At 31.4% G+C, this 22090-nt stretch overlaps 1 protein-coding gene across 3 annotated transcripts in view; it reads right to left on the bottom strand.

The window, feature by feature from the left end:
- Positions 1-22090, bottom strand: part of LOC127734571 (KICSTOR complex protein SZT2-like) — a 141550-nt gene that overhangs the window by 84167 nt on the left and 35293 nt on the right. For all 3 annotated transcript variants that reach the window (XM_052244515.1, XM_052244523.1, XM_052244532.1), the window contains exons 15-20: positions 20839-21042; positions 19909-20223; positions 17671-17895; positions 16841-16919; positions 15027-15103; positions 13319-13481 (exon numbers count right to left, since the gene is read on the bottom strand). In XM_052244515.1, the coding sequence (XP_052100475.1) occupies positions 13319-13481; positions 15027-15103; positions 16841-16919; positions 17671-17895; positions 19909-20223; positions 20839-21042 (1063 nt within the window). The remainder of the gene's footprint in view (positions 1-13318; positions 13482-15026; positions 15104-16840; positions 16920-17670; positions 17896-19908; positions 20224-20838; positions 21043-22090) is intronic.

Raw genomic sequence — 22090 nt, 5'->3', positions numbered from 1 at the left:
TTAGATAATTATGACATCTAAGTCAGTTAAATGTACAACTTAAGTGTTTCTTACAAAATAAAAAAAATGATTATAATTTATGTAAGCTTCATTCACCTGTCAGTTAATGCATTTTTAAATTTCAAGAGGTGTCTATTCAATACAAGTTTGTATGGTAAACATCTTTATAAATCAAAAACAACTCAGGAAAGTAAAGTGAATAGAGAGTAAACAATATATATTCTTGGTCTCTGTGTGTGGTGATAGTGGCTCAGTTATAATGAGCTGGAAGAGTTAGATCTGGCAACACAATAGACTGCTAAGACCAAACCTTCCAACTTATCATAAAGAGCAGGCAGACTGACAACTCACGATACAAAAGTAAAGACTATGACCAAAGCCTTCAACATGTATAAATGGCAGAAAGACTGGCAATGTACACAACTAACTATACAGGTAGTCTCATCAAACTGTTCACAAAACATTCTAACTCACTACAACCAACAAGCTGGTTAAAAACAAATACAGCTGACCATAATGACAAACCTAAACAAGACAAAATATTCCTTCCACAGGCATCATTCAGACTACTGAAACCAAGGGCTACAATATAGCATTTAATGCACAAATCAGAAAAAAATACAAATCACACTGCCTGAATAAAACAGTAAAATGTACTGGTCAAATAGCCAACCATACACTGGGAATAGTACATAATATACAGCCAAATAATTCCCTATACAGGAATGCTGCTCAATACCAAAGTGACATTAACAAACAGACAATTACAATATAACTACAGCATATCATATACAATGATGGCAAATCTGTGCACTGTTGTGTTCAAAATTACTGGCAATATTAAAACAAGACATTAGAATAAAACAGAGTGAAACATTAAACCTGCCACTAAACTGCTCCTTACTCCTTATGTTGTAGCCAAACCAACTTACTGAATAGTAACCCAGAAACATACAAAACTTATCCATGTAAAAGTTACATTAAACCATGCTCTACAGATGATTCCATCACAAGATAGCTGATGTACATCCACAAGTATAAAGTAAAAACGTAAAAAAGGTACATAGTATGAAACACCATGAGTAAAGCACACAAACAGCTGATATACTTGACTACACAAGGATATGATAGGTCATCTGATTTAAGACACAGGAAAACTCTACTTGTTTCAAACTAAATCCTTAAACCCTATAAACCTAAGACATAAAGAACGACTAAACTTTACCTTGTCTCCAGTGGTCCTGTAATACCGGTGTTTTACCTGAAGCACACCTGAATGAAACTGTAGGGATGTCCAGCATTTTATTAGGTCTTGAAGAGCTTACAAACACTGACTTTGTACTTAGACCTCGACAGGAAGATTCTATTATCTTAACCAGGGATAACAGGTCAAGACAAAGTCTAATCTCCCTACCACACACACATGACCAAGAATATTTATATTGCATTAATGCATAATCAAATTCTAATTAGACAAAAATTAATATGCGAATTATCTTTTAAAAATACACACTTTATGCAATGGAATGTAGCTGTCCTTTACCTTTCTGTTTGAACAAGTTGAAGGAAAAGTCAAATAAAAATCAATTTAATTTAAAAACCATTGAAATCCTAATTGATAAGAGATAATATATTATCATAAAGAAATAAATTAGGGCAAAGTAAACACTTTATATTAAGACAAAATTGTTATGTCAAGTCTATGTCCTATGGCCTGTGATAAAAAGGTTATATGTCTATGGCTAATTATGGACACACTCGTTAAAATATTATTAATTAGGTGATTGCTTTTACTAAGTGGTAGATTAAGGAGATAAAAATAGCACTAAATATATAGTATCTATCTATAATGTATTACAACCCGTGACCTTGACAATAAATATGTATATCCACATCAGAACTTCACTATTTTTCAAACTTGATATATTTACTATACTTGAATTAGTTGGCATGTATTTTATTAAAATGTCTTATTCTAAACATGCCTGACTGGCCCTTATTTACCATGTCTTATGTTTTTTATCTTCATTTTTGCAGAGTTGGTCAATATTCAAGTATAATCATCATACATGAATTGGTATATCATAAAGATTTTGAGCTGAAAAGTTCATGTAAGTTTTCAACTGACAATAATTTCATACAGACAAAAATTGCATGCAATGACTACAGACTCAAACAAATCTAAACATATCTGTCAAAGGCAATGAAGAAACTGCATCATAATCCTTTTTTTTTATGGTCTAAGCTTCCAACATAAGTTTTTATATCAATTAATCCTTGAGATATTGAATTACATCATACTCCATTGTGTTCTCTGTGTCTAAGACTGAGACTTGCATCTCTACTGGATTAGAATTGAGGTATTTTTCTATGTGATTTCACACCTTATGTTTTATGTCTTTTGGACAGAGCATCCCTCCTATTATGATCACACGTCTAATGTCTATGTGTTTGGGATTGAAGCATCCCTTCCTTAGTGATCATACACTTTATGTTTTACGTTTTATGTCTTTTGGACAGAGGATCACTCCCCTTGTGATGACTGATCACACACCTAATGTTTGATGTGTTTTCACTCAAGCATCCCTCCCCTTGTGATGACTGATCACACACCTAATGTTTGATGTGTTTTCACTCAAGCATCCCTCCCCTTGTGATGACTGATCACACACCTAATGTTTGATGTGTTTTTCACTCAAGCATCCCTCCCCTTGTGATGACTGATCACACACCTAATGTTTGATGTGTTTTTCACTCAAGCATCCCTCCCTATGTGATTACACACCTAAAGTTGTATGTGTTTGGGATTGAGACATCACTCCCTATGGGATCACACACCTTATGATTTATGTGTTTTGGATTAAGGAATCCCTTCCTTTGCGCTCACACACCTAATGATTTATGTGTTAAGGACAGAGGAATCCCTCCCTATGCTTTCACACACCTAATGTTTTATGTGTTTAGGATTGATGTATCCTTCCCTATGAGATCACACATCTTATGTTTTATGTGTTTTGGATTGAGGCATCCCTCCCTATACTAATGTTTTATGTGTTTAGGATTGAGGTATCCCTCCCTATGAGATCACACACCTTATGTTTTATGTGTTTTGGATTGAGGCATCACTCCCTATACTAATGTTTAATGTGTTTAGGATTGAGGTATCCCTCCCTATGAGATCACACACCTTATGTTTTATGTGTTTTGGATTGAGGCATCCCTCCCTATACTAATGTTTAATGTGTTTGGGACTGAGGTATCCCTCTCTATGTGACCACACACCTAATGTTTTATGTGTTTAGGATTGATGTATCCTTCCCTATGAGATCACACATCTTATGTTTTATGTGTTTAGGATTGAGGTATCCCTCCCTATGAGATCACACACCTTATGTTTTATGTGTTTTGGATTGAGGCATCCCTCCCTATGCTAATGTTTAATGTGTTTGGGACTGAGGTATCCCTCTCTATGTGACCACACACCTAATGTTTTATGTGTTTAGGATTGATGTATCCTTCCCTATGAGATCACACATCTTATGTTTTATGTGTTTTGGATTGAGGCATCCCTCCCTATACTAATGTTTAATGTGTTTAGGATTGAGGTATCCCTCCCTATGAGATCACACATCTTATGTTTTATGTGTTTAGGATTGAGGTATCCCTCCCTATGAGATCACACACCTTATGTTTTATGTGTTTTGGATTGAGGCATCCCTCCCTATGCTAATGTTTAATGTGTTTGGGACTGAGGTATCCCTCTCTATGTGACCACACACCTAATGTTTTATGTGTTTAGGATTGATGTATCCTTCCCTATGAGATCACACATCTTATGTTTTATGTGTTTTGGATTGAGGCATCCCTCCCTATACTAATGTTTAATGTGTTTAGGATTGAGGTATCCCTCCCTATGAGATCACACATCTTATGTTTTATGTGTTTTGGATTGAGGCATCCCTCCCTATACTAATGTTTTATGTGTTTAGGATTGAGGTATCCCTCCCTATGAGATCACACACCTTATGTTTTATGTGTTTTGGATTGAGGCATCCCTCCCTATACTAATGTTTAATGTGTTTGGGACTGAGGTATCCCTCTCTATGTGACCACACACCTAATGTTTTATGTGTTAATGTGATTGGGATTGGAGCATCCCTACATATGGGTTCACAAACCATGATTTGTTATGTACATGTATCGTATCTATGACAGAGAATCCCTATTGGGTCACATGTACTTTATGAGACCAAGACCAAGGATCCTTTCCTACAGAATAACACACCTTATTTGGAGCATCCTGATGTGTTATGTCTATGGGGTTGAGGCTTTTCTTTCTAATTGGGATCACATATCCTAATATGCCATGTCTCTGGGACTGAGGCATTCCTTTTTATGAGGGATCACAAATCCTGAAATTTAGATCTTGTGTAGATCTAATAACAGGCACTTGTCTCTGAAAAAAAATTACCTTTATACTTTAATATTGAGGTATATAGGTAATTTTTTTTTCAGAGACAAGTGCCTATGATTCTAAAGTAAAGACACATGAATTATGCTAATTCACTGGAGCAATATTTATTTCAACAAGTAACGATTTCTTAAATTATCTCTTGATAAAATATAATTTGAACTATACGGGTATGAAAATACAATGCATTGGTTAACACATCAAAGGTTTCTAATATAAATTTACTCAAGATTGTTAATAAGCCCAAAATTAACTTATCTTTGTTTCGTTATGATGTAATGGTGATCTAAATAATGATCAATGAACAAATAAATGTAAAGTATTCATAATTATAAATAGCCTATATATAAAAATAAATCATGCTATCAAATACTTTTACTCTAAAACTCTGATAACACTTTTACCATAGTAGAATTTTGTGTTTTTACTATTTTCCATATCGATAAAAAATTATTAATGAATGAATAATTTATTTAAATGAATGACAAAATAGTGCTTATTGACCTTCTACATGTATAACTATACTACTAAATTCTGTTATCTATTACATGTTTAACAAATTACGAGTGAACAATGAATTTTAAGATATTTGAAAATCAAGGTTCATCCTCCTGTCCTTTGAACGACTGGGGTGATTTCTTTAATCTGATTACTGCAGATAAAACAGTTACAAGTCTAATCCAGTGTTGTACAAAGTTCTGGGTAATCAATGTTTAGATAATTTTTGTCTACATTTGTCTATATTTGATATAGGTTTGTTGTTTTAACACAGAAATTTGGTGATTGTAACAAAAACACTTTAATTGATTTTAAAGTAACTACGGTTTGATTTCATACTTATTAAGATGGGTTTTCTGGTAATTGCATGCTAAACCAGTTTTTATTTATTTGCAAAAGAATAGGGTCATAAATGGCCCTAAAACATTTCCCTTCTTAAATTGGATAATTGCATTTTACAATATGCATATTTGGATACTTACATTTTACAATATGCATAATCAGATAATTGCATTTTACAATATGCATAATCAGATAATTGCATTTTACAATATGCATAGACAAAGTTTTAAAGTATTATTCCAGTTTTAAGGTGTTATTCCAGTTTTTAGCCTAATTTCAGTTTGTTATTTTTTTTATTTATAAGGTCTATTTCCTTCTGCAAAACACTGGCCTATGTAGGAACAAAATAAATCTGTTATAGAAAGATGAATGAGTAGTATTTGCATTTATTCATTATTTTCACATTTTTAAAATTAAATATTGGTGATAAATACAAGATTGAAATTCATGGAATTCCAGTGCCAATATTGATCTTCATACATTGACACTTCAATATCTTTAAATTCTAATAAATTGTGATTTAACAGACATGTAGTGGTAAAACTTTATCAAATACTTTTGTTAATCCATTTCAATGATATAATTCAGGGACATCAAATAACTAAGGAAAATTTTATTTACTAATCTTCAAGCATTCAAAAAATAACTATTCGTATACATAACCAACTCTTGAAAGAATATAATCAGTGGCGCCATAGGAAAAATGACAGACACTAGAATTTTTCAGTGTTTATTGGAACTCTTCAGTTTTTCAGTGCTTCAAAATACAACAACTTCCATTCATCTTAACTGAGTATCATATTGGTAGTACTCTAATGGAATGATAAAAGTCAATGGAATTCAACCACTGGTTTTATTCAGGTTACTCCAGCTGTTGAAGAGTTCAATGAATTTTATAAAATTCTGTAGTTTTAACACAATGATAATCATCAGTTAAAATGAAGAAAAAAAAATATACAGATACAAATATACCAGAGAGTGAAATTATTATATTGTAAATGTTTATGGTACTAATATAAATCAGTCTGTTGAATTTCTCTTTTGAATTGTTTCACATTTTATCATCCATTGGCCTTTTAAGGCTTACTGTACAGTATAAATTTGTTCAGGGTTGAGGTCAGAGTAGGAACTTGGGCCAGACGATGAACTATAGTTGTTCAAATCCTTTAATGTTATGTAGTTAGTTGTTACATTGTCTATCATACCACATTTCCTAGTTTTTAATATTGTTTTCAAATTTACAATATTTTTTTCTAATTCTTTCAACATTTTCTCTTTCTGAGTGACAATTAAATGTTTCATTATGCACTAAATCCTATTTTACACCTAAAAATTACTTTTTAAACTTATTCCCTTAGTAACCTACATTTGTTAATATTGTTTTCAGTGTGTTACATGAAGTTATTATCAATTCAAATGCAGTGGTTTACAATTATTTCGTTGACAAATTTATTATCAGTAAACAGGTATTTTGAGTTCAGGGAAACACATTTTGATTTCCTATGGTTTTATCACTTTTATAAAATTTACTTTCCATTATCTTAGGATCTAATATTAAACTAAGCTATGAATAAAAACAAATAAGAAGCATATTTTCCATAACTTTTTGACAGCTAAGAGATAATCTTAGTAACAACAAGACTCAGCTAGTGTAATCAGGATGTATTGCACAGATGAATTAGTTCATGAAATAGCACATTCAGGCTGAAAATCATGCATCCAGGACCTTTAAAGTGCTTGAATGATAACCATTAATGGCTACTTCCAACATTAAAATCTATCAATTTTTGTTTATAGACTTAAACTGCTTTACAGTTTATATAGTGCATGTTTATACATGTACATTTGTACTATTAAACTCCTGGATAAAGTTTTTTCTCTTAGTTGCTCTCAAAAGTAAATAGGAATGACTTATTCACAACCTAGTCAAACTAGATCTGATCTGCAACATGGCCTGATTAAATCATTCAACTTTTCAGAATAGAAAGGGTTGTTTGCACAATAAAATGAAAATAACATTATGCCATCAGTAGGATAACAATGTTTTTATGTTCATTTTTATATAAAAAAAATTTACCCAGAATGCAATAGTTACTGATTATCAAAATACAAAACTGTAATAATTCTTTGTCATTGTGATAGGCAAAATATCCATCTATACATTTCTACTATAGGAAGATTATATCCCCAACCTGTTGGTTTATGTTGTTGTGGTGATATCTAATCATAGACATGCATCCATTGTCAAGACCCCAGCACACATCATGCAGTTCAGTTGAAAGCCAGTGTATACAGTTTAGACACTGACTTTAAAACAAACCTTGCAGATATGACTTTGGGTCAAGAAAAGACAAATTTTGGTATCAAGGATATAATGTGAGTTAAGTATGATTCTTATCTAAATGTACATTAAGTTATAAACATTCCAAGAATACAGTATGTTTGGTATTGCCAGGAAGTAACTTAACACAAACATGCACACAGCACAAAGACAGACAAAAATGTTTTTTTTTTTCAATACTGCACAAATTTTTGAAATTATAAATTATTTTTCTTTGATAATTAGGATGGAATCAGAGGATTTTCGCATTGACACAAGTGAAATTTGAAGCTTGTTGTTGAATCTGAAAATAGCAGGCTATTTTAATTCTATATGAATATAATAAATTATTAATTAACTACACTGTTATTGGACTAATATGATGAAAACTGCCTATGCAATATAAAGGTGTCAACTCGGCCAATACAGAATAACTCGGCCAATATAGATTTTTTTTCTGTATTGGCCGAGTTCTGATCCGGCCAATACAGGATTTCGGAACGTCTCTAGTTTTTAGATCGAAAGTCACGTTAAACACAAACTGAAAGTAAACAGTTGATTGGAAGACGCAGTTTTCATTTACTCACCATAAACATGCTGAAACGTTCAGTATGGCAATATATTTCAGGCTAAAGACGGTCACATTCATTTAAAAAGCATTTTGAAAGCAGACGATGGAATTATTTCAGGTTTGGGGAACGAGTAGATTATCACAAAGTTCATTTCTTGTCGACCTCATAATTTCACGATGGTACAAATCGATTTACTGTTTACTTTCGCTTCTCATGTTTTGTAAACTGTCATTTATTTTTAAACCCGAACCAGGCATATGCATTCTGGAAGGGTGACCTGTAATTGTGCAAATCTTCGTTCTTTGGTCAGTTGGCTTATGGATAGTTGTATCATTTTCAACTCCTACATTATTTTTTTTTTAAAATATATTCAATTTGTTTCTACATAACACATGCAATGGCAGTACCTTTCCAATTACTATTTATGTGTTGTGTCTAAATTTAAATTGTAACACTTTATAGTGACTGGAAAGGGTAGAAAAATTCATCAGATGAGAAAATGCTGAAGACACAGGTCTGGAAACGGCACCAGATCATTAGATATTGCATCTTATAAAAAGAAGCTGAGATTTGGATAGTTCCACTTCAAGGTAAAAATGTTTATCTCTTGTGAAACGAAATAAAAAAAATATTGTAACACTGTAGTTAATTAATAAAGATACTATTACGTGTATTTCTGTATTGGCCTTGTTATTGGTCCTCGGCCAGCTGTATTGGCCGTCGGCTTCGCCTCAGGCCAATACAGCAAGCCTCGGACCAATAACAAGGCCAATACAGAAATACTCACGTAATAATATCATATTAATATGTATAACTCTTCAAACATTCAATTGCTTGTGACAGAACTAAGCTATATAATATATAGAGAATATCATACAAGGTTTTTTTTTTGTATAACAGCCAATATCAGCCTGATAAATTAGTTAGAGGGTCTGATATTGACGTTAATATGTGAAGTGATTTGGACAAAAAAACTTTTAAAGAATTTATTTCATAATAACTTTTATAAGCCATTGATATGTACATCATAAGGCATTACAGGGGTTAATATAGACCCTTCAGTATGCCCAAACACTTATTATTAAATATATAATAAATCTCATAAAACATCATCATAATTATTTTTGTAAGAACATAGATGAAAAAGAAAAAAGTATCTTCTTAATATAAGCAACATAATAATATTTCATAATGACTTCAAACACAAAGATCCTCTGCATATCAAAATGCAACAATTTTTTTGTGCTTTGTGAGAAGTAAGCAGACCAGTTTTATTTCAGTTGATCCATTGCATTAAGAAAAAGTTTAGATCCAGAGTAAAACTATATTTCTACAATTGCAGTTAGACTGGATGTCAGGCAACCTTAAACTTGAACTTAAAGGAAAAGCTTTACCACTCAGTAAATCAATTCAGGTCAAGGCACAGTAACTGGGCAATGTAAGATTTTTGAAATATTTTGAACTCACTAAAAAAGAACGGGAAATTATTCATTTTTTCTTTTAAATATGAATTCAATGATAAAAATGTATTGAGTTCATTTGAAATTGTGATTCCTCCAAAACAAGTCCATAGAATTTTCTCAAAAACCTATATATATTATTGCCCTGAAAAATTCTGTTTCAATAAACCAAAATTATTATAGGATCATCAACTTCATTTTTGTTTTATTCATCATTGAAAGTGTACTTCATGACAAATAAAAGAAGAATGTGTCCATGGGACACAGATGCCTCTAGTTGTAAATAGTTGCAAGATATGCAAACTAATTGACATATTGTTTTCTTTAAAACTTAATGACATTTGTTTCTGTATGTTTACATTTGAGATTGCTTTGGTGATTGAGTGCTCTCATTGTTCAATAACAAACAGTAATGGGGTAACTCCAGAACGGTGAAAGTGACACCACCCTAATTGGATCTTGATCTGTGTTTGGTGGTAATAAGCATTGTGTATAAGTTTCATAACATTTGGTTGAGGCAAAATAAAATCAGAGTTGAGAAACAGCAATTTTGGCAATTTTTGCATTAAAAAAGTACATAACTCAAGAACGATGAAAGTGACATCACCAAAATTGAATCTTAATTTGTGTTTGGTGGTAATAAGCATGGTGCATAAGTTTTATAACATTTGGTTGAGGCAAAGTAAAATCAGAGTTCAGAAACGGCAATTTTGCCAATTTTTCCATTTAAAAAGGGACATAACTCAACAACGATGAAAGTGGCATCACCAAAATTTAAACTTGATCTGTGTTTGGTGGTAATAAGTATTGTGTATAAGTTTCATAACATTTGGCCAAGGCAAACTTAAGTTAGAGAACGGAAACCTATTTTGGAATGTACAGACAGACAAGGATAAACCTTAATGCCTCCTCTGCCACACCAGGGGCATAAAAATACCCCAAAGTGTCAAAATAATCATAAAAGAGTAGTGCTGTTTAGCTGTAAAATATAATTCATAGATGTTTTTCACTACCAACAAGGTAATACAATGGAAATAAACAGATGCCCCAGTTGTGCAAGAAACAGCATTGTATGAATATTAAAATTGTTACAAGAATAAAATGGAATACTTTAGGAGCATTTAATCAGAAGTCAGCTAATATTGCCCCTCAGAAAAAAAAACTTAGGTATAAAATAATTGCTTTTAATTTGAATGTTAAAACTCCCATAACTTGAGAGAAGCACATCTGAAAATTTTTAAATTCAGAAGAGAATCAGACTTTCCCAAATCTCCAAAACAATATTAAGTTTGATACAAATTGGTCTAATAAAAAAATGCGGAGAGGTGGTATGATTACCAATGAGACAACTATCCATCAGAGTTAAAATGAAGCAGTAGAAAGTAATAAAATGCCACGGTACAGCCTTCAACAATGAGAAAAATGTCCCGTACAGTCGGCTATAAAAGGCCCAGACATGAAAAATGTAAAACAAATTTAAACAAAAAAAGTAACGATCTAAGCATACACAAGATAGAAATTTTTTTAATTGAAAAGACGCTTACTTTCTCCAACAACAATATAAAGTGTTTAAAAATTGGCCAAAGCATGCTCAAGATAGTGTGTGAAATAGTCTTAAATTCAATAACTCTGGAATGACAGTTCAGAAATATTCAAAATCAAAAGAGAGCTTTCTTTCCCTTATCCTTACAACAATAGAAAGTTTGAAAAAAATTGATCCAAGCATACTCAAGTTAGTGCATGATAAATGAAAAAAGAGTGCAAACGCTGAAATGTCTCGCCTGCTTTACTGACCATTAATTTTATGTTGAAAGTCTTAAAGATAAAGGTTTAACTAAAATAATCACAGAAACTCAGGTCAGATAAATCCTGTCAGACAGACATATACAACTTATAATTTTTGTATACACAAAATATAGTTGACCTATTGCTTATGATAATTGAAAAACAGACCAAAACAAAAAAAACTTAACATTAACCACTGAACCATGAAAATGAGATCAAGGTCAGATGATATCTGCCAGACAGACATATACACCTTACAATTATCCATACACCAAATATAGTTGACCTACTGTGAATTCATTATTATTCGTTGGATACCAATTTTCATGGAGTTCGTGGGTATTGGTGAACCAAGAAATTAAATGTTCAACGAATAACAAATTTTCTATAAGCTTGTATGCAGACTTCGGCAAAACCATGAAATTAAATATCCACGAACATGCAAGTTTTCCTTAATCCACGAAAATTGGTACCCACGAAAATAAGTGAATCCACAGTATTGCTTATAGTACTTGAAAAACAGACCAAACCACAAAAACTTAACATTGATCAATGAACCATGAAAATGAGGTCAAGGTCAGATGAAACCTGCCAGACTGACATGTACCCATTACAATCATTCCATACACAACATATAGTTGACCTACTGCTCATAGCATTTGAGAAACGGACATAATCACTTAACTTTAACCTTGATCACTGATCCATGAAATAAGGTCGAGGTCAGGTGAACCCTGTCTGACAGACATGTAGACGTTGCAAGGAACCCATATACCAAATATGGTATCCTATTACTCATAATAAGTGAAAATTCACATGACAAAAAAACTCAAATTTTTTTTCAAGCAGTCGATGAACCATGAAAATGAGGTCAAGGACATTGGACATATGACAGACTGAAACTACGTAACATAAGGTATCTACATACAAGATATGAAGCATCCAGGTCTTCTACCTTCTGAAATATAAAGCTTTATACAAATAGTTTACGCCGCCACCGCCGGATAGTAATACCTATGTCTGGCATGTCGCAGGCGAGACCAAAATGCCTTATATCTGATAATTAAAGTCCTATAACTCTGGAATGACCAATCTCACATTTTCAAAATCAAAAAGTTAATGAGTTTTACCATCCCAACAATAATGTAGTATTGATTAAACCAACTAGATTGCTTTAAATCTGACTGTTAAAGTCCCATAACTCTGGAAGCACAAAATGAAAAATTTTCTTAATCAAAAAGGAGCTTTAGTTCTTACATTCAAATATTCCATAAAAGTTTAATGAAAATTGATCAAGGCATTTCTAGCATTTATACTATGTGTGGATGGATGGAGAGATAAAAAATGACGAATGTATAAAACTGAAAATGAAGTCAGTGATCCTTTGATTATTTCATATCAAATGTACATAAACCAAATAGGAAAACTCTATTGATAAGTTTAGGAAATATGATCTTCACACAATTCTAAGAATTACTTAACCTATTCTTACACCTGCATAATAAGAAGGAATATCCATTCAATCATATTTCAGAAAATAAAAAAGATTAATGCATTATTTGTTTTGACTGTTTGTATTTCACATGGCAAAGCTATATTTAATAATCTTTATATAAAATCTGTGACATCGTCCATTTACTGTAATTTGACCAAGGAGTGTGGGAACTACCAACCGTCTGACCTATATTTTGTGTTGGTCTCATAATTCTTTTCATAGTCATGTTAGTTAAACTGGTAGAATAGTTGTAAAAGAGAAGGCTTTTAAATGTATTTTCTTACTGGATCCAAACATATGACCAGCAATGTAGGCCATATTAAATGTTTGATTGTTTGTCCCATCTCCGAATTGTTTTACATAAAAGAATCTTACTGTTTGAGCTATTTCCTTGTACGTCATGTTATCCCAGTGTTGTCTTTCTGGTGAATTCTGTACAGATATACCATGCTGTGGTTCTATCCAGCATTCAGTCACAATCTGTAATTCCCCATCAGCTTCAGTTGTCTCCATCTCATCCATATCCTCTGATATCGAACTATAAATAGATTCTTGGTTTCATAATATCTATTATTAGTAACAAAATACAATGATCTGAATATTTGCTTGTTCCTGTCATACCTTATCAACATTAAATATTTAAAAAATCCTTACTTTTATACATTTGATATTTATGCAGCTTTTCAGATTTCACATCAAAACACAATAAACAGCTGCGCCATGAGCGCATGATACGCCAGTCGTCTTGTGTGTGAATTTTTATGCAATAAGCATAAATAGTTTCTGACATACGGCGTGACATGCGAAAACCCCCTTTTTTTTTTACAAAATACTCAATATCTCTAAAATAAAATTTTGAATCAAAACCAAAAAGTATACAGATCTTTAGATTAATATAACTAAGAAGTGTGTAAAATTTTAAGCAGTAATCATAAAATCGTGTTTTGAGATACGGTGCGACATGTGAAAACCCCACTTTTAAAAAAAAAAAAATCAATATCTCAAAAATAAAATTTTGAATCAAAACCAAAAAGTATATAGATCTTTAGATTAATATAACTAAGAAGTGTGTAAAATTTTAAGCAATAATCATAAATCGTTTTTGAAATACGGCACGACATGTGAAAAACCCCTCCCGTTTTTTTTACAAAATACTCAATAACTCAAAAATAAAATTTTGAATCATCACCAAAAAGTATACAGATCTTAAGGTTAATATAACTAAGAAGTGTGTAAAGTTTTAAGCAATAATCATAAACTGTTTTTGAGATACGGCGTGACATGTGAAAAACCCCTCCCCCTTTTTTAACAAAATACTCAATATCTCTAAAATAAAATTTTGAATCATCACCAAAAAGTATACAGATCTTAAGATTAATATAACTAAGAAGTGTGTAAAGTTTTAAGCAATAATCATAAATTGTTTTTGAGATACGGCGCGACATGTGAAAGAAAACACACACCTGTTTTAGTTACTAAGTCCCGTAACTCAAAAAGTTTTAATCTTATTTTCACCAAAAAGTATACAGATCGTTTGACCATCATAAGAAACAACTATGTTAAGTTTCATGAAATTTGGATAAGTCATTCTCAAGTTACGGTGCGACATGTTTATGTTTATGACAGACAGACGGACAGAAGGACAGACAGACAGACAGACGGACGAACACCGGACATTTGTATACCATAATACGTCCCATCAAAAACTGACAGGCGTATAAAAATCTTAGATGATGGATCTCTAAAGCTGTGATGTAAAATTCTTAATTCAAATTTTTCTTTTGAATTAAATAAAGTGTATGTAAAGTTATAATAAAAATAATTCAATTTAGTTTATTTGGTGTCCTTTCCCTTTCAACAACATTTTTTTTTATCAAATCTTAGTTTGGACACTAATAACTCATGTATGGTTGACTCTCCTTCATCATCTCTCTCGCCTTTTTTTAATAATGTTAAAGTTTATCTAGTAAACATGACTTCTGCTTATGCTCATTTAGGGTGAAATTTGAATATCACAAAAAAATAAAAGTTCTGCTGAAAAATTAAGGAAAATACAATATGAAGATATTTTATCAATTCTCACCTATCCAATGTAGTTTTAACATGTGGTGGAAACATAATATACTGGACAACACATATACCTCCATCACTTTGATTCTCCTGTAAAATATATCTCAAATTCAAATAAATCATCATCAAGCAAGAAAACATTTCTCTTTTCTATAATCTACAGAAATTTTTTTTTAAATGGAGACAGATTCTCTTTCAGTATCTCGACCATAAAATTTTAAAATCTAATAAACTCCTGAATACTTATAAAATCATTTTCATTTTACTGTAATAAAATCTAAATAAATCAAACATGACATTCTTGTAGTTTTTTTTGTTTAATTAATACACAAATTTTGATGATCAATACTGAATATGTATGAAGTGTCTTAAATAAATTAATTGAAGAATAACTAATGTGATTATAAAGTAATAGATCTATAACACTTCTTGAATTCATGCCTTTTCATATACTTTATTTTTCCGTGCCTCTTTCTTAATTTTGACCCTTTACACATTGATAAAATCCCAAATAAACTTAATATTGACTTGGAAAGAAACAGTGGTAAAATGTCTGATATTTTTTTTCTTTGATCGTTGAATATAGATTAAATAAGAAAACCATTTTTTCAGCTTTAAATAATACTATCTGTAATTATCTCCCCTGTTAAACGCCTATTTACTTTCCTTGAAAAAATACAATCTGTAATTATCTCCCCTGTTAAACACATATTAACTTCCCTTGAAAAATACTATCTGTAATTATCTCCCCTGTTAAACACCTATTTAATTCCCTTGAAAAAATGCTATCTGTAATTATTATACCTCAGTATGTTTTTTTCTATATAAAAAAGAATAAAATATTTGTTCTATTTCATTCCACAGACTATTTGCCAGTCACTAGTTTCAAAGACTATTACCCATGTCAATAGTTTTATGAACATATTTCCCTGACTTTTTCATACTAATTTTTCATTGGACACCAATGACGTCATTGACTATTCTGCTTGGATTTGTGTGCTTGGCAACGTTAAACTCTGAGATATCGAAAACAGTAAAATCTGTTTGTGTCACCACACAGGCCAATAAAACCTGATAGTTCATCTTGTGCATGTTTATGTGACTAATTTTTTTCCAGGTGATGTATGTAGGCTTTTTAGAAAGATGTTTTGTTCGGTATAATAAACACTTAATGACTAGTTATGAGGGTAATAGCAAGTTTGTAGTCCCTTTGATAAGAACTTTTGCCCTAGGCTTCGCCTCAATCAATAGTTGGTATCTCAGAGACAACAAAAGGTGTATATTATCTCCCCTGTTAAACACTTATTTACTTCCCTTGAAATATACTATTTGTTATTATCTCCCCTGTTAAACACCTAGTTACTTCCCTTGAAATATAAGTACAAATCCACTCAAATAGCTCTTCCATTTTTGCCTAGGAATTCAACGAATAGACCAAATAGATTTGTTTGGGTAATGAAAAGACCAATGATGTCAATTCATCACTCCACCATAATACTACAGTTATAAAGTAAGGTGACATCGTCACTTTCCCTTGCCTCATTCACAGTTCATCTCTCAAAGGGTATATGATTTTCATTAATATTTCTTGCTAGTTAAATAAGTCTTACATTCAAGTTTATAACTTTCAGTAGAGTATTTAATTTTCTACTTTTGCAAGTTGACATGAGTGAATCTTGTGTTTAAAATTTCAAAATCACTGTTTCCATTCTTCAAATAATTTTTTTTTTTATAAATATCAGTAATACATTAAACATTAAACAGGTTATCTATGCTTCATTGAGTACAATAGATTCTGAAAATCATTTCTACAAAATGGATACTAACCTTCATGTTGACCTCTAAAACCATATTTACAATGCCTGAATTACTGGAGGCAAAATGGAAACCTTCTTGAAGTCGGATTCTGAAAATGCAAAGTTATTCTGGTCAATAAAATAGCATGACTTTCTCACTATAAACATTTATCTTTTATAGAATTATTTCAATGAAGTAATGTACAGTTTTACCTTAGCTGATTAATAGTTGATTAAATTATCATTAACTGCCAGGTAATAAAGCATTAGTCACAATATTTCTTCATTGGAATTGTGTGCCCATTTAATTTTTCTACAAATATTCCTAAAGATATAAACATTTGAAATGGATTTAGGCCTTTTTTCATTATAGTTCACAAGTTATGACCATATCACTTTAATATAATATACAGAGTGACTTTTTTTTTTTAATAATTTGCATTTAGTCAATGCTTTTTGAGCCTTATGAAATATCTATTCAATTCATATATTTACATATAAGTAAAATTCTAAACCAATTTAATATAAAATTAAGTTATCTATCATTGTTTAAAAACACCTACACAGCCTGCATACTTTTTTTTTTAAACATCACTTGCCAATGAAGTTCTAGGAGTATTAATAATAACACTTTATTGAGACTAGAAGGATCAGTCACATGGTTGCCTATATACCAATCAATTATTGAGATTCAATAAAGCATGGATATAAAGTAAATAAGATGGCATATTGAAAATCAAATAAGCTATAAAATATCTTTCTCACATATCAGATGGAATTTTAAATGTCATCTCATCCATCTGATAAATATTAGCATGGTTTTCATGCAAATAAAAAAAATTATTTTCATATCAAACATACTTAGATAAAGTTGACAAGATTTTCCCTATGGCCTGCATACTGATGTCAACTTTTCCACGCTTGACTGACCAGATCCATCTCTGGTGATGTAAATACCTAGACAGTGTATTGAATGCATTAGCTCTGGTAGCTTTAGTGACAATCTGTTGGTCTGTCATGGAATGGCTCTTGATGTATTTGGAGGGATCTTCTAATTCTGTCATATCTGATGGTTTTCTTTCATAACTAAAATGTATGATACAAATAATGTATGAAAATACAGTTGGATTTAATGCCACTTAAGATGTTCTTATAGGCTAGTCATCACAAAAGTTTATCTTCAATAAAAAAATGCAAAAATATAATGAAAGAATAAGTTAATGAACCTTTGTAAGCAGGAATGCACACACTAACTTAACATTTCTAGAAGGCAACAAAAGAGGCTGAAAAAGGAAAACTTTTCTATCCAAAGTAAGGTTTTTGAATTTTCATCCAGAAACCTCTTTCTGCACAAATTGCAGACTATCTTTAGTATCTGTAACCTTAAAAGTGTTAAACTCTAAATGAATATGAATCTTTTTTCAATGCATATTACTATATGCCTCAGTGTGTTTTCAATCCAAAATAGATGTTGACTTTATGTTCATTAGAGTTGACCCCTAATATCAAATGTTTCCTTTTATATAAGTTGTGTTGTAATTTTAAATAAAGGTTCTTTAGTCCCCCTTTCTGCACCAATTTGAGTTATTTCATAGTACAGTCGACTCCACTTAATTGCATACCGCTTAATAGCATAATTCGGTTAATTGCATAATTTTCTCCTGCACAAAACCATTTCCCATTCATCTAATGTTAAATTGTCCGGTTATATGCATAGCTCTGCAAGTGGCCTTTCGGTTAATTGCATACAAAATAATCGCCAGCTAGATATGTTTAGTTAAAACTGACGAGATTTTTGAACGGAAACGGCAATTTGGTGAGTATATTTTTCTTGAATGCATCATTATTTTCTTTATTATTTCACATTTACTTTTGTGTTATTATAATAAAGTTTTAAAACAGTTTCTTTCGTGTTTATATGATGGAATTTGGTTATAAAATAAGCCTCGATGTGTACACAGGTAAAGTTTCCCATGTTCTATTTTAAGCCTCTAGGTCATAAAAATGTCAAACAGGTAATTGTTGTAAAAACACTACAATTCTATCTCAAAAGGTGTTAATTATTGATTGTATTTCAAACATTAACCATAGATTACATTTGGGGTGAATTTTAAAAACAATAATGCCTGCTAATTATTGATCATTATCCAATGTGTACTCTCGTAATTCGGCTTGGGGTGTTCTGCATTTATGTTAAATATTACAGGGCATTTCTCTATGGTTGAAGAATTTTTTACATCAATCATTTATTTTTGATATTTTTTTAAAAGAACATTTACTTCTAAATATTATATTTTCTCACTTTCAACACTCGTGTCCAGCAAATAACCCGTACAGGGCCCCATTACCTGTTTACTGCTTTGCATATATACGAAACTAACGAGGTTAAAAAAACAGTGTTACATCACTGTGTAGGCGATAAATACCGCATATCAAAGGCAGTTCATTACACATTTATTGTTCAAAAATGATTATAAACTGTGAAGTATTATTAAACAGTTTATTTTAACCAAAGCGAAACAATGTACATTGTACATACGGGTCATAGAAACAAATCTATTTTTAGAACAATTTGTTCTATTTTCGTATCCCAGGTAAAGAAAACGTCGGTACGCAGATAAACTAAAACAAAATGTGTTTATAAACTTTATTGAAAGAATACAAAATACAATAACATGTATGACACTAGACATATAACTTTTATTAGAATAAATCAATATTCAATATGTTGTAAGTGGATTATGGACGTTCATCTTTCTTCAGGAATTTTCTTTACTGATCTGTACTATCAATGTTATTTGACTCCGTAATTTGGCCTTTCGGATATAAGCATACTCCGCTTAAGTGCATAATTTTGTCTGACAAATAGGCTATGCAAATAACCGGAATCGACTGTATCTGTAACCTTAACCTTCAAAATATTGACCTCAAAATTAATTATAAGAGTGACAAGTATAATGATAAAAATTGCCTTTTGGGCCAGGTGAGCTAAAAATACAAGCAAGTTTAATTCTAATTTAAAAGTGCAAGATTAAGATTTTGTTGACAGGCTTAAATAAATATAGTATAAATAAATACAGATTTTGAGAAAACAATTACCTGATAAGGATTTGTTCTACAGGTTTTGTCAGTAAAATACAACAATTCTTTTCTGATCTCTCTAACTGTAATGGTGGTCGATGTTCTATCACTGCTGGCTTTGCATCACTTTGTCCAGCACGATGTTTCTTGCTGTCCACTTTCTGTGGGGCTCTGTGAGGGAACTTTAGATTTCTGAGTTTCTCTTTCAGTTCACCAAGTGTTTTGTATCTATTGCGCCCTGAAGTTCCAGCCAGAAAAGCACATCTCAGTACAATACAAGGTGGTTTTGATATAGATCGCAATAACAGGAAGGATGTTGGTTTCTCTGGATCCCTGGGTAAAATATTAAAATTAAAGACTTTCACTGCATCTTTTGTTAACTTATTAACAACTAAGAAAATGGGAGTCATAATACAAATTATTCCTATATTTACATCTATGGCATTCCTATTCCTTGTCATATATTACTTCACACTAGAGGGAGTTCATTTCTACTTTTTAATATAGCCTTTTAGGAAAGCAATTGGCATCAGATTTATTTTTTTTGCTTTATAATAACTTAATAATAAGTTTTCGAACGGAAAATTTCAACTCAATATTTTTCTTTCAGAGAGCAAATTTGTATTTCATTACTCAATTAAGAAAATTATCTATCACACTCAATTCTAAAATTTAATATTGAACAATACATTGGACAAATATCTTTCTTATAATAATAGGAACAATGTTTCGGACTGTCTTCACTGTTGTTAGTTTGTAGCATTATGTCCATACAAACTATTTAATTACAGAAGAAACTATCAAAATTGGTGTCTCTCCTGCTTCTATTAATTTTGACCTTTCAATTTGGTATAAAAATTATCTCCCATGTAACTAGTCAAGGTATGCTTCATGCCTTGTATAGTTTATATAATTTGAAACAGTATATTTAACAGAAACAATACAAACTTTCCCAGTAATTTAACATAAGACAATCCCTCTATCAGTATGAATGAAGACCACTCTCTGAGTAGAGTTGTAATAGTAGCGAATGCCTGTCTACACTGTATAATATTAAATCTGCCTGTAGTATGAGGGATCTGTAGACATTTAGGTAGAGGAACATCATGTTCTAATACCATCTCTATTCTATGACTGTGCATCCATTTCTGCCTGTTTTGAAAAAAAACAAAAAGTAGAAACAAAAATAACAAACTCCAAGGTAAATTCAAAAAGGGAAAGTGCATTTTTACCTGTAATGAATTTATTCAATGTATATAAACTGTCAACAGCTATATGACATGATTAAACTATTCACTGAAAAATTAAAAATAAAAACACATTTGGAATTAAATAATATTTCTTAATACAAAATATGTAAAAGGAATTCCTTTATCAAACTATTGTTTAAGAGTTCATGCAAGTGTTAACTGCTAATGGCTTATAAGGACTCATTACAGTAATGTATATTAATATTAACAAGAGTGCACACGCTGAAATGTCTCGCCTTTTTTACTAATCATTGATATTATGTTGAAAGTCCTAAATATAAAGCTTTACTACAACTATCACATAAACTTAACATGATCCAAGAAAATGAGGTCAAGGTCATATAAACCAAATGAGAAATACATGTACACCTTACAATCATTCAATACACTAAATATAGTTGACCTATTGCTCATAGTTTTTAAGAAACAGACTTAACCAAGAAAACTAAACACTGACCAATGGAAATGAGTTCAAGGTCAGATGAATCATGCCAGGCAGACATGTACACCTTACAATCATTCCATACACCAAATATAGTAGACCTATTGCATACAGTACAAGAAAAACAGACCAAAACACAAAAACTTAACTTTAAACACTGAAACATGAAAATGAGGTCAAGGTCAGATAACACCTGCGAGACTGACATGTACATCATAAAATATTTCCATACACCAAATATAGTTGACCTATTGCATATAGTATTTGAAAAAAAGACCAAAACTCAAAAACTTAACTTTGACCACTGAACCATGAAAATGAGGTCAAAGTCATATGACACCTGCCAGTTGCACATGTACACCTTACAATCATTCAATACACCAAATATAGTAGACCTATTGCATACAGTAAAAGAAAAACAGACCAAAACACAAAAACTTAACTATAAACACTGAACCATGAAAATGAGGTCAAGGTCAGATAACAACTGCCAGTTGGACATGTACAC

This window comes from Mytilus californianus, unplaced genomic scaffold (assembly GCF_021869535.1).
Source record: "Mytilus californianus isolate M0D057914Y unplaced genomic scaffold, xbMytCali1.0.p SCAF_1, whole genome shotgun sequence".
In the NCBI taxonomy this organism is placed as follows: domain Eukaryota; kingdom Metazoa; phylum Mollusca; class Bivalvia; order Mytilida; family Mytilidae; genus Mytilus; species Mytilus californianus.
This window is presented reverse-complemented; position numbering and strand designations above follow the sequence as displayed.